We start from the raw sequence: 15,648 nt of genomic DNA, 5'->3' as shown, positions 1-15,648 counted from the left end.
AGGCCAATACGGTTGGTTCCAGCGGCGTCGCAGGAGTTGCCAGAACGTGACTGTGTTCAGCCATGAACTGCCTCAGGGACTCCAGCTCCGGCTTTTGCCTTGAGGTTGACTCCTGAAGCCTTTTCCATAACTGGATGTAGCCACAAGGCAGTGGAGGTTTGGGATCAGAGTTTTCCTTCTCTCAGATGAGATGCCTTCCCAGGCTGACGAGCCCCATCTACCCGGTGGCTGTTTAGGCGCCTCTTACAACAAGTACAGCCAAACTGAGGGCCTATTCTTATCCCCAGCCCCCAGGGGATAATAAAAAGATTACCCGGCTATAAAGGAGGGAGGTCTGATTTCTTTCACAAGTCCCATTAGAGTCATTGGGGCTTACTCCCAGGAAAGTGTGGACAGGACTGCAGCCTTCGACCCTCCTAGTCATCCTCTCAGAAACCTGCACAGCCGAAACCACGCCCCCACCACACCTCCGGCCGTTGAGCTGTCTGAGGGCCCCGCCCTCCAACGGACCGCGCCTTAGCCACGCCCCCAGCAACACACTCCCCTCGCGCCGCTTCCGCTCTGACTGCAGGTGCAGCGCCTGGAAACCGGAAGTGGGGGCGGGGGCCGAGGCGCCTCCCCCGCGTGGGGCCAAGGTGCCTTTGGCTGCGTGTGGCTCGCGCGGTGGCTGCAGTGAGGCTCACGTGCTTGGAGCGGAGTGGAGCTGCTGCTGAGGCAGGGAGGCTCCGACAGAGGCGCCCCGCTGCGGGGCTCGGTGGATGGAAGCACAGGATGTCCTGAGCGGGCTTCGGTCCCGGGTGCTGCCCTGTCGCGGCGGGCGGGCTGCCGAGAGCGTGTGCTGGCTGCTACCCACCGCCGTGCTCTGCGCCTACGGCTTCTTCTACAGCCTGCGGCCCTCGGAGCCCTTCCTCACGGCGTTCCTCCTGGGGCCGGACAAGAACCTTACCGAGACCCAGGTGAGCCTCCTCGCTCCCAGCCCCACCTTGTCCCTCTTGCAGGGCTTGGCTCCTGCACGTGTGAATAGTAAGACACGTGTCTTCGAGCGGGAAAGAGCGCGTTTCTCTTAGCACAGGTGTGGGTGGGCATGCCCCTGAGGCTTCTGTCCTGTCCACACTTTCCTGAGAGTAAGCTCCATCAAGCACAATACGACTTACTTCTGAGTAGACCTGAATAGGAAGGTGCCCTAAAACTCAGCCCTTTATCAAGTTTGAGGTCAGGTTTTGGTCCCAGCCTCTGATTCTAACACTGTGAATTCAAGAATTCACACTAAAATTGAGAGTTGGGGAAGACTTAGGACACACAAAATGTTCTTATGCAGCATGTCATTAGTCTGTGGAGCTCCTTGCCACAGGATGTTGGGATGGTATCTGGCCTCGATACCTTTAAAAGGGGCTTGGGCAGACTTCTGGAGGAAAAGTGCATCACGGGTTACAAGCCATAATGGGTATGTGTAATCTCCTGATTATTGAAGGTGGCTCTCTCAGAATGCCAGATGCCAGGGATGGCATCAGGATGCCAGTCTCTTTTTGTCTTGTGTGCTCCTTGAGGCTTCTGGTGGGCCACTATAAAATACAGGACGCTGGACTAAATGGGATTTTGGCCCGATCTAGCAGGGCTCTTATGTTCTTAATTTGAGATCTGAGACTCCTCGTGGTGGGTAGGTTTGCTTCTGGTCAGGAACAGTGATCTTCAACCCTTTTTGTGCCATGACCCCAGTAGTCTCATAAATAAAGTATGAGTCTCATAAAGCATGAACTGGGGGCCACACCATAGATCCAGCCTCCTCCCAGGACCATAAGCACCCATCCATCCCCTCCCCCTCACTACCCTTGTAATGCCCTTCCAGCACTGTAACCATAAAAAGTTACCTGGCACTTGTGAAAGCCATTTTAGCCCAATTGCTAAGAATCTCAGCAGGACTGGGACACAGTCTCCTGGTATCTGAAGGGGTGCACCAGATGCCTGCCCCTTACCTGGTGGAGCTCTAGTCCAGTGGTCTTTGACCTCTTTTGTTCCCATTAAGTTGCCATGACCCCACAACTGACTATTGGTGACCCCATTGTGATCCCAACCTCAAGGTTGAAGAGTACTGGTATAGAGTAGCGCATTATATGGGATGTAGCCAAGAAGTCTGGAGTGGAGTCCCACTATAATCCTTGGAATGTTGGATGAGGGCATTAGCTGGTTGTAGGAAAGGGAGAAGAAAAGAGCGTAACTTAAGGGACCGGCACAAGTGCTGCTCAGTAACCAAGGGTGTAGCGGAAGGGGGGGAGCTGAACTTGGGGACTTTTCCTACAGTATGAAAGGTGATGTCATCAGAGGGAGTGCTCTAGTGCTGGCTTCTAAAACTTTTTTCCGAAAGACCTTAGCCAAGTAGAAGCATCAGACTCGGCAGGAGGCAAACTGAAATTTTCTTAGGGTGATTGCTGTTGTCCTCTTTCCAGTACTTTATATAGTTCATGTTACATTTGGGCTACAATTCTATGCAAATTTAATTGGGAATAAGTTCAATTGAACACAGTTGCTTCTGAGTAAACATGTAGGTTAGCACTCTAACATATATTTTATATGATTCTGAGATATTTAAATTCCATTTTTTCCAATTTTATGTCTGTGTTAAAAGTAATTTAACCCACTCAAAGTACTTCAGATGAAATGAGCTAGGTCTGTAAATTTTTAAAGCAGGAATAAGTGATAGAAGAAAATACTTTAAATCATTTTATTTGATTTTGTTGTTGTCTTAGTGGTGTGTGTGTGTGGGGGGGGGGGGTGAGGTCTTGTATTTCAAAATTGGCCACTACACCGCTGGCAGTAACAGGTAGGTTTGTGGATTTCTACTTGTTAGACTACTCCTAAAAGTACAATAACATTTCTTAAGTCTGCAACATTATTAACTGTTGTATTGCATTATGCTCTGGGATCAGTGCAACCTAGGTTCAGGTTCCTTCCAGGGAAGCTATTTTCTCTGGAATTGCCATCTTCCAGTCATTCAGTATGGAGGATCCAATAGCTGCAATGCGTTATAATTTGTGTTTGTCTTAAAGACTTGGGTGTGTGTGTGTGTGCGCTTACCGCTATAAATACAGTTGCAGCACCCCTGTGGAGTGCCAAAGCACTAGTGTAGTTTTTAAAAAATCATTTTTGTTTCTGGTTTTCCTCACATACTGAGGAAAAATGGTATTTGAATTCAAGAAACCACTAATTAAAGGTGGCTGTTGATGGGTAGGAGGAAACCAGTTGAGGAAACAATTAAAGTGCCAATTTCAATACTCCTGTGAGATGGATGTAGGAATCTCTCTAAATCTCAACAAATGGGAAGGTCGCAACAAATTGAAGACCAGCCATAAACGTGCTTTCTAGGGAGCAAGTCCCATTCCACAAATGGGGCTTCCTTCAAAGTAAAGTTCTTAAAAATCTTGCCTATGGGGGTAAGCATTGCAAGGCTGTAATAGAGAATAAGTGCCATGCTGGGACTCCAGTGATGGATTCTCTTCCAGGTGATGCGCTGCTCCTGTGCAATGCTAAAAGTCTCTAGTGTGAGAAGGAATTTTGTCTATGAGTGGTCCAATGATAGCTGCTTGAGGGAAGTTGTGGAATGAGACATATTTATAAATAACTGTGGGTTAAAGCCCCTCTCTGCTGCAGTAGTCCCAAAAACTGTGACGACATGCTTCATGTAATGCAGTTTGGTCATCAGACATTTGAGAAGCAGAACTTAAACAAGTGTCATGGCTTGTGTCATTCTTTAGTTGAATAGTTATTACCTTTCATAAATACTGTTAGTGAGTTATGCAACCTGCTGTCTTGACCTTAAGTAACTGTTCACTCTGTGGATGAAGTACAGTTCATGTGAATGATATTATCTTAGTTGGTACAGATCGAAGCAGTATATAGTGGAGATTCTTGATAAGGTCCTACCACATCCAGTCCCACAAGTTTTTCAGTCTGTTCATTGTTTCTTTTATCCATGTCCTTGATCTTCCAAATAATGCGAAGATCTTAGAAAACTGAAAATTAAAACACTCAGCTACCATGACTGTTGCTCTTGTTTTAATTATCTGTGATTGACCTCATATTCTAATTCTTATTCTTCCAGATATGTATGCTTGTTTTCTGGAGTGAAGTCTCTAAAAATCCTTTTCGTGTTAACCAGGCTTGTGAATGCAGTAGCAATGTTCAGGATGCCCTGAGTAACTGCACCTCTCCCCCACAACTTTGTGGAATTCTGTCCTGGTATCTTACTGGGAACATACTAAAACAAATGATGAGGAATGGCCATTGAAATGCATTGGTTCTTTCTGAGCCTATTGGAATGCATTGCATTTCCAAATGAGTAGTGGAAATCATTAAATGCAGGGTGATTGGTTGCCTGTAGTATACCTTTGTCTTTAGGGAATGTCTACAAATGGCTAAACAAATCCAAAAAAAGAATAAAAGCCTACTATTAGGAAGCAACACATGTCTGGCAACACATGTTGGCTATTCTTAAAAGCATTTTCATTCAAATGACCATTGAAATGCATTGGGATGGGATACACCTGAGTGAGTCAGTCTTTAAACTAGAAAGGCAGAATGTGCTCACACATGAATCCCACACCCACCACTTCAGTTTCTAAATGGGCATTGCCAGAGCAGCTAACTCTTTAAGACAATGTTTCTCAAGCACTTTAAACTTCACTTTCTGGTTCTTTCAATCCAGCACCAATTATCTCTTCAGCAAGTGAACATGCAAAGATCCTTGATCCCAGCTGTCAGCTGCTCTTGCAGAGAATGGTCTGTGGGTTGATGGGACATAAATTCTAACACCAGCATTTTAAAGGTACATAGCATTACATCTCTGTAATGCTCTTCTAAACCATGCAGAGGGGAACAGTATAAGGACTAAGCAGGAGCTCTTTTTGAGGGTCTTGGTTAGGTTGATGGGACATTCAAGGTGTAGCTACCTTCCCCCCCCCCCAGATTCTGGTTTGAGCAGAAGCAGGATGCATCACTTGGCCTAAGGATTTTATCTCTACATGACACTTTGTGCCCCCCCCCCCAGACTTCCATCATGCCCTTCATGATTGTGCAAGCTGTGAAATAGCCTCTGTAGAAATATTTGCTAGGCACTAGTCTTTTCCCCAACTTATTGGTATGTCAAAGCTATTGCGTTTGAACAAACTTTTAATGTTGGGTAGCTTGAGGATTGTTCTACTGTTCTTTTTTTTCAAAGATTGTTATTTAACTGCTACAGTCAAGGTGCCACATCCTGAGTCCCACATCTGGAAACAAAATGTGGGATTAAAAAAATAAATATCTGTGTTCAGAATGCTGATTTTCAGTTTTTAAAAGTTCATGGTCACTTCCTCTTTCAGGTCTTCAATGAAATTTATCCAGTATGGACTTACTCGTACTTGGTGCTGCTGTTGCCCGTCTTCCTGCTAACAGACTATCTCCGCTACAAGCCAGTAATCCTCCTACAAGGACTGACTCTTATAGTGACATGGTTTATGCTGCTTTATGCCAAAGAACTGCTGGCCCTTCAGTTCTTAGAATTCTTCTATGGATTGGTAACTGCAACAGAAATAGCCTATTATTCCTACCTCTATAGTGTTGTGGACCTGACCTTGTACCAAAAAGTCACAAGCTACTGTCGAAGCGCTACCCTTGTGGGTTATACTGTGGGCTCCATCGCTGGACAGATCTTGGTGTCTGTTGCTGGCTGGCCTCTGTTTTACTTGAATGTGATATCTCTCACCTCCGCATCAGTTGCCTTTGCTGTGGCCTGGTTTCTGCCCATGCCACAGAAAAGCCTTTTCTTTCACCACGTCTCGAGCAGCCAGGTCAGTAAGGAAAGGAATGGTGTTGATTGTAAAAACGGACCAATCATCCAGGATGGCCCTGCCTTAAAGAGGGTTCCTGGGTGGGAAGATGTTGAGTCAAAGGTGCCTCTAAATGTAGAAGAGCATCCTGAAGAGCATCAGGTAAGCATTATGCTGTTCAGGGGGAGTGAAAGGTACAGGTCTGTAGTGGTATAGAGAACTGTCTGTCAGCTTAGTTAACAATGGCAACCTGCTGTGCTTCTGTTGCTTGTGGCACTCCTGGGTAATTCTGGGGATTTTCAGGTATCTGATTGTTTTAATGTCTGAGGAACCCCATTGCAAGCTAAAATTTATTGTAATGACCAAGAAGAAATATTGCTATACCATCTTTCCTTAAAGGGCCACAGTGTGGCATATGAGGTTTATCACCACCACCCCTACCCCTGTGAAGTGTGTTAGACTGAGAGATGGTGAGTGACCCAAAGTTGCTGAGTGACATTTGAATTCAGAGTTCCTTCCTCCAAGTGAGATGCTCTATAGTGAGACGCACCATACAATTTTAGAGTAAAGGTTTGTGCAAATGGAATATGCCAGTGGGATATGCTGATCTATTTACTACAGGCCTCCATTTGTATATAGAGCTGCCTTGAGTCACCTTTGGTGCGGGATAACAATATCAACATAAAATAAAACAATATATATTAAAAACAATTAAAACCCCAGGATCACCACATATACATATACATATACATATATATGTCATATATGTCAGCCCCCAGTGTCATTTAAAAGCCTTCATAAATAAGGTTTTGAGGCCCTGCTGAAAGGTCTCCAGAGAGGGAGCGGATTTCAATTCCAGGGGAAGGGAATTCCATAAATGGGGCACCACCACTGAGAAGGTCCTATTCCTAGCTGCTACCCCCTTACCTCTACTGGTGGTGGCACAGTCAGAAGGGCCCCCTCAGATGACCTGAGAGGATGGGTAGGATTATATGGACAAAGGCGGTGTCTCAAATACCCTGGACTCAAATTGTATAGGGCTTTAAAAGTAAAACTAGCACTTTGAATTCAACCCAGAGACAAACTGGTAGCCAATGTAGCTGCCAAAGCAGTGGCCCGACTAAGTCAAACCAATGAGCCCCAGCAATCACACAGGCAGCCACATTCTGCACTAGTTGAAGTTTCCGAACCATCTTCAGAGTCAGCCCCATGTAGAGTGGAAGCAGCTGCCCGATGCACGTTTCTGCAAAGATCAACCAAAGGCTTCACAAAAACACACTTTGACTTGCTTTTGAAAAGTCACTAAAGGAGCAATTGAAACTTGACTAGGAGTGAATTTCAAGTCGGGTACCACAGAAGAAAGACCCTATCACACCAACCATATATTCACTGGTGATGGTGCCTGCAACAGGATATTGGCAGTGACCTCACAGGATGGGTAGCCTTGTATGAGGAGAGATGATCCCTCAGCCCTAAACCATTAAGGGTTTTATAGGCCACGTTGTCGACACTTTGAATTGTACTCTGAAACATACAGGCAGCCAAAGCAGATGAATTCACAGGAGTGTGAGATCACGACCCCTTGCTCCAATCAAGATCCTGGTGGCTGCATTTATATTAATGCTAGTTTCTAAACAGTCTTCAGAGGCAGTCTCAAACAAAACGTTACAGTAGTCCAACCCAGTTGTCACTAGTGTGTGGGTAAACATAACCAGGTCCACCCAATCCAAGAAAGGACGATAGTTGGTGTACTAGCCAAAACCGGCTGAAAGTGGTTTGGGGCACAGCCCTTACTTGGGGATTTAGACTTAAGGTTAAGTTCAGGAGCACACCTAAACTGTGAGCCTGATTTGTCAAGGAGAGTGCAGCTACATCCAAAATGATGACAATCCAGTTCCTGGGCTGAAAATCTCTTCTCTAGGAGCACCTTTATCTTTTCCAGTTCCAATTTTATCTTGTTCACCTTAATCCAGGCCATCAACCACTTGAGTCAGTGATTCAGGACTTCCATAGCTTCCTTGACTAATGATGGAAATGAGATAGAGCCAAGTGTCCTCTGCATGCTGGAGACACTCAACTCTGTATCCCCAGATAACCTCTCCCAGTGGTTTAATGTAGATGTTAAACAGCATGGGGGACATACACAGAATTGATGTGATTAGAAAATTGCTAGCTAATAGCTAGCAAGCACTTCTTACTTCTGTGGTAACACGCAGCATCTAGCACTTTTGCCTTAGAATATATATTTTAATTCTTAAAAATCCAGAATGGTATAGATTACCAACTCCTCCTTGTTGGAGTTGTCCTGCAGACAATCTTTAGGTATAATACATGATTCTGGATATATGATTGAGAAGGAATTCATTCTTTTTAAAATAAACAAACATTAAGCAGAATGATGTCCATTTAATAACATAGCAACAGTTTTGCAATCCCTGGTTCATGGTGATTCATGCATCATGATTCATCCTATCCAGTGGGAAAAACAGCACATCTGATTGTCATCAGCTCTTGATATAATTTGATTTGGTTATGTTGTGTTTGTCCATATATGTTTTACTGTTTTCTAAGCCTTGGCACAAGAGCCACTGTTTCCAGCTTCAGGTCTGTTTGAAGCAGTATTTTGGCCAAAGCTGTTCTGTGATAGCTAACTGAAAGGGAACACTTTATTAACCCTCCTTCCTTTACTATTTTGAGAATGCAAGAGCCATTCGTTATACAGCCCCTAACATCTATGAACTTTTTGGTGAAAAGTGGTATATAAATACTGTTAATAGTTCTGTCTTTCTGATCAACTTAAAGTAAACAGCATGTTTAATCCATTTTTGCCTGGCCCACAGGTGTACACATTTGGTCCCTGTTACGTATATACAATGTAGGCAGAAATGGCTTAATACTGTTGAATTTATTCTGATGTGGAATGTGAAGTTGTTGTTTAGGATGGAGAATCCTATTGCTGCCTTAATACCTGAGAAAATCATCAGTCTTGGAACTTGCTTTAATTCTCTAGTATTTAGATTAGCCTATCATGTCTGGTGTTCTCTGACAATGTAAGAGGTGTTGGGTGACCCTGATGATGTTCTTGTTGGATAGTAGCAACTACTATTGTCTATCTTCACACTAGATACACATTTCTGTAGGGAATTCTGTTTCCTCCACCCTGCCATTCCATCATTTTGTCAATATGAGCCCAAGCCCAAAATCAAAAGGAGTGTAAGTTAAAAGACTTTGGGGACTGGAGGCTCTTCTAAACAGGAATATGGTTTATTTTGGGCTGGGTTAAATATATACTGTTCTGTAATATAGCAAACAAATTGAACACTTGTGTCTTGCAGTAGAGAGACTTGGGATGACAATTCATATAATAGGTTTGTGGCCTGTTGTATTTGCTGTCCAAACCTTAAGATCCAAATGACTAGTCTGAATCTTTCAGTTAGCAAAAGTTGTGGCTTTTGCAGATCATTTATCAGAATTATCAAAAAGAATTGTGGTATCATGCATTACTGTGGTTTGTACTTAGGATCAGTAAATTGGGCAGTCTTTTTGCTATAGGAATGGTGCTGTCCAGGATGGCTTACCATATGTAATATTGTCCCAGAAATGTAGCATGTTGCACAAATGGTCCAGCTTTCTAATGAAGAAAATTAGAGGCATTGCAGCTTATTTCTCCTGAAGATTTTTCTTCAAGGTTATTTGAATTTATACTCATCCACCAACACCGTGTAGCTGCAAGTGATGTTGGACAGAAGATTAGTTGAATGCTTGTGTTGCTAATCTATACAGGAGCTGAAAGTGAATATTGTGAAGGTAATCAGAGAGCTCTGGGCGGATTTCTTGCGATGTTATTCTTCCCGACTACTGCTGTGCTGGTCTGTGTGGTGGGCACTGTCAACATGTGGCTACTTCCAGGTCATAAACTACGCTCAAGGCTTGTGGGAAATGGTGCTACCGTCTCGGAGCTCTGATATCTACAATGGTGGTGTAGAGGCTGCTTCCACGCTTTTGGGTAAGTTGTCAGAACGGATGTTTTGTAATGCAGCGGAGAAATCCGAGTGCCTAAACACCTCTATCCGATTGTTTGGGGAGTTTCATGTGATGTGCTGATGACTCAATTACTTCTGCTTCCTGCTGTTTTGAAATTGTTTGGAGATGATGCTTACAGGAGCATCCTGGAAAAGTCATACAAGCAGACGTGCTCAGCATATGTAGAAATGTTTGTTAAACGCATGAGTATGTCTGATGTAATGTCACTTGGAACAAAATGGCTCTGGTTACACATTCCTACTGCACAACCATAATTGAGTAATGTTCCTAATGTCTTGATTGAGAAACATTCTACATATCCTTCCACCTGTTTTCTTCCTATCCCCCATATCCTCAAGGGCTATTTCGTACCATTTAATTTTAGAAACCTAAAGATGATGCTTTTGATGATAAAGATGATAAACCCACAAGTGATGCTTTTAGTAGGCAAAGCCATAGGGGTGAGCCTCTTATCCATCCGGCTATGTGGTAAACTAGTATTTTCCAAAATCTTTTACTTGACTTACCTACCAAGAAAATCCCCCTTGGGCAAGTCTATTCTCAAACTCTTGTGCATTGCCAGTTGTCCTGGGGTCATGGTCTGCATGGTTAATTCACACAGAGCACCTATCAAGCCTATTGGGCCTCATTGTTGACACACATGAATTTTGTATGTTAGAATAATGCTGTCTTGTGACTGTGAATGGTAATTGAACTATCTTTCAGGGATGCTTGTCATCTGGATCTCTTTATTAAGGAGCTCTGGGAAGCTTACAAGGAACTCCCAGTTTCTCCCCCCCCCCCCAAAAAAAATACAGTTTGAAACCACTTTGATTCTTCCATCACTGCTGTAAATAGATTTTTTTATAATTGCTATAGGAGTGCTTATAAATTTATATTGTTTTGGAATTCTAAACTGGACACTTAAAGTTCAATCCTTTCCACAAAACAAGACTGATCATCTAACACCCACTTGATCCTTCCTGGATGAAGCTGAGCAGTCTGAACTATAATGTGCCTTAAGCAGAGAGCAAGTGAAACACCACTTAAATTGTGTGGTGGTAGCACAGGAAAATGCTTGATTGATCCATTAACAAACCAAAACTCTCCTTGTGGATCTTCACAGTGGAAATTAAAGTGATATGTGGAACTTGAGGTGACTGCCAATAATCCCTTTATGGTGGCTATCTAAATTCACTTAGACTGAATTATCAGTAAACCTGTGTGAAATGCATCCAATTAGGATGACTACATTCACTTGACTCTGTTACTACAGATGCAAAAGATGATGGAAAGCTGTCTGTTCTTTGGGGGAAAAACGCCTAAGGCATTTTGAGTAGTCCTTTTATGTAGACCGATATCAGAGATGGGCTGCAGGGTTGACCTTAGGAACTGTGAAGCCCAATTGGAAACACTCTTGTGGGCCCCCAGGTTGTGCTGGTTTTAAATTTTAAAAGCTTGAAGTATTCAGAATCCAGATCATTTAGAGGGGTGCTATGATGCACATATTCCTCTCCAATGAGTTCAGATGGAGAGTGGATACTGTCCTTCCAAGAAATTGGAATAATGAAGGCTTGAAACGGGGCCTTCTTGACTGATGCTGTGGAATCCCCTGCCCAGGGAAAACTGCCTGACCATCTCTGTATTCATATCTGCTGGGAAGCAAATACTTGGCTGTTTTAGCAGGCTTTGATGTCTGTCTTGGGCTGAAATGGAAATGTCATGTCAGCTGTAATTTTGAACATCATGATTTTTTTAAAATTTGTACTATTTTTTGAGTTTTGTTTTGGATTTTTGCTTTGTCATTTAGATTGTTGTACGATTCTTTGAGTACCATGACAGGGATGCATCTTTAAAATGTTAAAAGTTAGATAATTGGAAAATAACTTGTGAATGACTTAATGTTGGGCATCAAAATTCTTATTTTGGAAATGCTGGTGTCGATTTGCCAAAGTGTTAATCTCTGCCTCCTTTCTGCTTCCTCTGTGAAAATCAAGAAACTGTATTTGATGAAATATTTAATGAAGCTGTTACTGGTTTGTCTGTCAAACTTGTTCATGGCTAGCAGATTTCTTCTAAAAATGTTTTCAAAATATGTGCCAAAGATATTTTCAGATACTAACTCTGTGGGTTTTGTATTTATAGGAGCTGTGGCTGTGTTTGTTGTGGGTCATGTAAAAACATCTTGGGCTACTTGGGGTGAGATAGCCTTAGCCCTGTTTTCCTTCTTCATTGCTGCGGCTGTGTTTGTCATGGACACTGTTCGTAACATCTGGGTGTGCTACGTATCGTACATTGTATTCCGAATCATCTACATGCTGCTCATCACAGTTGCAACGTAACTATTTCTTTGTAATCATTCATAGGTGTCCTCACTGTATTATTTGTATTACTGTTTGAGCAGAAAAGGAGCCTATAAATGAAATGAAATTAACCAAAACTGACATTGGGGGTGTGTAGGCTATGGCTGATGTCTGAAGACTTCAGTCTCTCCACAGAAACATGTATAGGTAAAAAGCATAGAGAAAGTAAGATCACTTTCCTGGGAAGAAGCCTTTTGGGCAGAGCATAAGAACATAACATAAGAACAGCCCCACTGGATCAGTCCATAGGCCCATCTAGTCCAGCTTCCTGTATCTCACAGCGGCCCAGCAAATGCCCCAGGGAGCACACCAGATAACAAGAGACCTCATTCTGGTGCCCTCCCTTGCATCTGGCCTTCTGACATAGCCCATTTCTAAAATCAGGAGGTTGCGCATACACATCATGGCTTGTAACCTGTAATGGATTTTTCCTCCAGAAACTTGTCCAATCCCTTTTTAAAGGCGTCCAGGCCAGATGCCATCACCACATCCTGTGGCAAGGAGTTCCACAGACCAACCACACGCTGAGTAAAGAAATATTTTCTCTTGTCTGTTCTAACTCTCCCAACACTCAATTTTAGTGGATGTCCCCTGGTTCTGATGTTATGTGAGAGTGTAAAGAGCATCTCCCTATCCACTCTGTCCATCCCCTGCAAAATTTTGTATGTCTCAATCATGTCCCCCCTCAGGCGTCTCTTTTCTAGGCTGAAGAGGCCCAAACGCCATAGCCTTTCCTCATAAGGAAGGTGCCCCAGCCCCGTAATCATCTTAGTCGCTCTCTTTTGCACCTTTTCCATTTCCACTATGTCTTTTTTGAGATGTGGCGACCAGAACTGGACACAATGCTCCAGGTGTGGCCTTACCATCGATTTGTACAACGGCATTATAATATTAGCCGTTTTGTTCTCAATACCTTTCCTAATGATCCCAAGCATAGAATTGGCCTTCTTCACTGCCGCCGCACATTGGGTCGACACTTTCATCAACCTGTCCACCACCACCCCAAGATCTCTCTCCTGATCTGTCACAGACAGCTCAGAACCCATCATCTTATATCTAAAGTTTTGATTTTTTGCCCCAATGTGCATGACCTTACACTTACTGACACTGAAGCGCATCTGCCATTTTGTTGCCCATTCTGCCAGTCTGGAGAGCTCCTTCTGGAGCTCCTCACAATCACTTCTGGTCTTCACCACAAGGAAAAGTTTGGTGTCGTCTGCAAACTTTGCAACCTCACTGCTCACCCCTGTCTCCAGGAGCATTTTAGCTGATTGATTTAAACTTGGTATTGATGTTTAGCATGCTTTATAAATGAGAATAGCAAGGACATATTTAAATTACTGGGTGGAAAATTATATTTTCAAGAGGTTCCCATTCATTCATCTACAGAACAGGTAATTTCCTTCACATGGAATCTCTTGCTTGAGGAATTTGGATTTGGAAGTTGAGTCAAATGCTAGATGTTTCTATGCTAACATTTATAATGGCATCAATCATGACTGATGTGTACTCCCCCACCCCACCCCCCAAAAAAACTTCCAGAAAAGGCTTTTCCTATGCCTTGTCTTAATTTCTGCCAGTGCGTTCTGTCCTAGGATCTGGGGAAAGTCCAGAGTTTTGATTTAAAGTTGCAATCCTGTTCATGTTTCCTAGGGTCTATTGGACCCAATCAAAACTCCTTCAGGGGATTGGGCTTTAACTGGAAGCCAGTGCAGCTTGTCCCTCTCTTGGCAACTTGAGAACTGCTGCAAGGAGAGGTGGCTGATTCTACTGCCATGTGGTGTGTATAATAGCTTAGATGCTGCTGCACCATGCACTCTACTGCCTCAGCACACTCTGCCTCTGCACACTCAGCTGCCTGGTAGATGCAGTCCATAATTGCCTTAAAATGCTTAGAATATTGACTAAAAATAAACAGTTTCTTCAGCTATTCCTTCCCATGTTTTCAACCTCTAGTAATCTTTGTTTCAAACTGAATTATCTCTTGTTCATTGACTGACTGTCCTTTCTGCACCGGTGCCTAATAGAGGCATGGTTTGTTAAAGCATTATAATTTCCTCATCTAATGGCTTGGTTAATCCAACCTAGAATGGCATTTGTCTCTGCAAGTAAATTTTACTTGGTAAAAAGCATTAGATTCTTCTCAGTTGTGTTCAGTCCTTCAGTCAGTTTCCTTGCTCCCATTCTTGTAGTTCTGCATGTTAGCTCCTCCACTCCACTGTTTAAGATCAAAGCGCACATGACTTATAAAGTGCCTAGGAAGTAATATTTCTGCATCTTTCTTACTCCCAACACTGAACTAGGTCATGGTTCCAATTTTGTAGATAGTAAACTGAGATTGACATTTTAAAGGCGCCTGGCCTGGATGCCTTTAAAAGGGGATTGGACAAGTTTCTGGAGGAAAAATCCATTACGGGTTACAAGCCATGATGTGCATGTACAACCTCCTGATTTTAGAAATGGGCTATGTCAGAAGGCCAGATGCAAGGCAGGGCACCAGAATGAGGTCTCTTGTTATCTGGTGTGCTCCCTGGGGCATTTGCTGGGCCGCTGTGAGATACAGGAAGCTGGACTAGATGGGCCTATGGCCTGATCCAGTGGGGCTGTTCTTATGTTCTTATGTACATAGTGACATGCCTAAGATGATTGAGCTAGAATAGTGGAACCAGCCAAACTGCTTTGAATTTTGCTTTGATGCTTGACTGGAATATGTCAACAGTGTGTTAATCTCCCTCTCAGCCCCCCTCTACAGGCTCTTTTCTTCCAAGTAGGACTTCAGGAGTAAAAGTAACTCAAAACTGAGGTGAATGTGGGAGGCTATGGTAAAATGAGCCACAGGAAGGAGAAGAATTATACTTCTCTGCCTTCATATGCCTCTTGTTTTTAAAATCTGTTTCTCCACCCACTTCATTCTACTTAATTGAGGCATTTCTGAGTCTACCAGAAGTGTTATCACAGCATTTAGTTTGGCCCTAATACATTTGAAAATTAACTTAGAGGTGTGGCTCTGCCCTAAAAGTAGTGTGATCTCCTCCTTCTTCATCTTCTATGCCTTCTTTTGTTTTTTTGTGAAGGTTCCAGATTGCTGCCAATTTAAGTGTAGAGCGTTATGGCCTTGTGTTTGGTGTCAATACTTTCATTGCCCTGGCACTGCAGACATTACTCACGTTCATTGTTGTTGATGCTAAAGGGCTTGGACTGGACATATTCACACAGGTAAGGCTGTGCTTTATCTCTAGTAGGAAAGAAAGTATGTAAAGCCTCTTTGTTTCCCTTCCAGGTGTGATATAGCTGTTCTGATTTCAACATGTTGACTATTTAGATGGGCAATAATACTCGCATGTCCTTTGTTTAGTGGGGACTAGATGACCTTTGTCTGACAGTGGGAATGTTTATCCTAGACTGAGCTGCTACCTGGGGCGAGGTGTGAGAAATTTGGTGCTGACACTTTTGAATGAAAG

The 15,648-nt window shown here is 43.3% G+C and overlaps 1 protein-coding gene across 4 annotated transcripts in view; it reads left to right on the top strand.

Annotated features, from left to right (window-relative positions):
* Nucleotides 1–641: 641 nt before the first annotated feature.
* Nucleotides 642–15,648, top strand: part of LOC136647511 (thiamine transporter 1-like) — a 36,598-nt gene continuing 21,591 nt past the window's right edge. For 2 of the 4 annotated variants that reach the window (XM_066623098.1, XM_066623097.1), the window contains exons 1-5: nucleotides 642–956; nucleotides 5,355–5,963; nucleotides 9,585–9,807; nucleotides 11,970–12,162; nucleotides 15,262–15,403. In XM_066623098.1, coding sequence (XP_066479195.1) covers nucleotides 759–956; nucleotides 5,355–5,963; nucleotides 9,585–9,807; nucleotides 11,970–12,162; nucleotides 15,262–15,403 — 1,365 coding nt within the window. In that variant the 5' untranslated portion in view covers nucleotides 642–758. Of the gene's footprint in view, nucleotides 957–5,354; nucleotides 5,964–9,584; nucleotides 9,808–11,969; nucleotides 12,163–15,261; nucleotides 15,404–15,648 lie in introns of those variants that run through there. The other 2 variants (XM_066623099.1, XM_066623092.1) reach the window with 2 other exon arrangements.

This window comes from Tiliqua scincoides, chromosome 4, assembly GCF_035046505.1.
Source record: "Tiliqua scincoides isolate rTilSci1 chromosome 4, rTilSci1.hap2, whole genome shotgun sequence".
In the NCBI taxonomy this organism is placed as follows: domain Eukaryota; kingdom Metazoa; phylum Chordata; class Lepidosauria; order Squamata; family Scincidae; genus Tiliqua; species Tiliqua scincoides.
The sequence above is the reverse complement of the archived record's forward strand: the minus strand, read 5'-3'. Positions and strand labels throughout refer to the sequence as shown.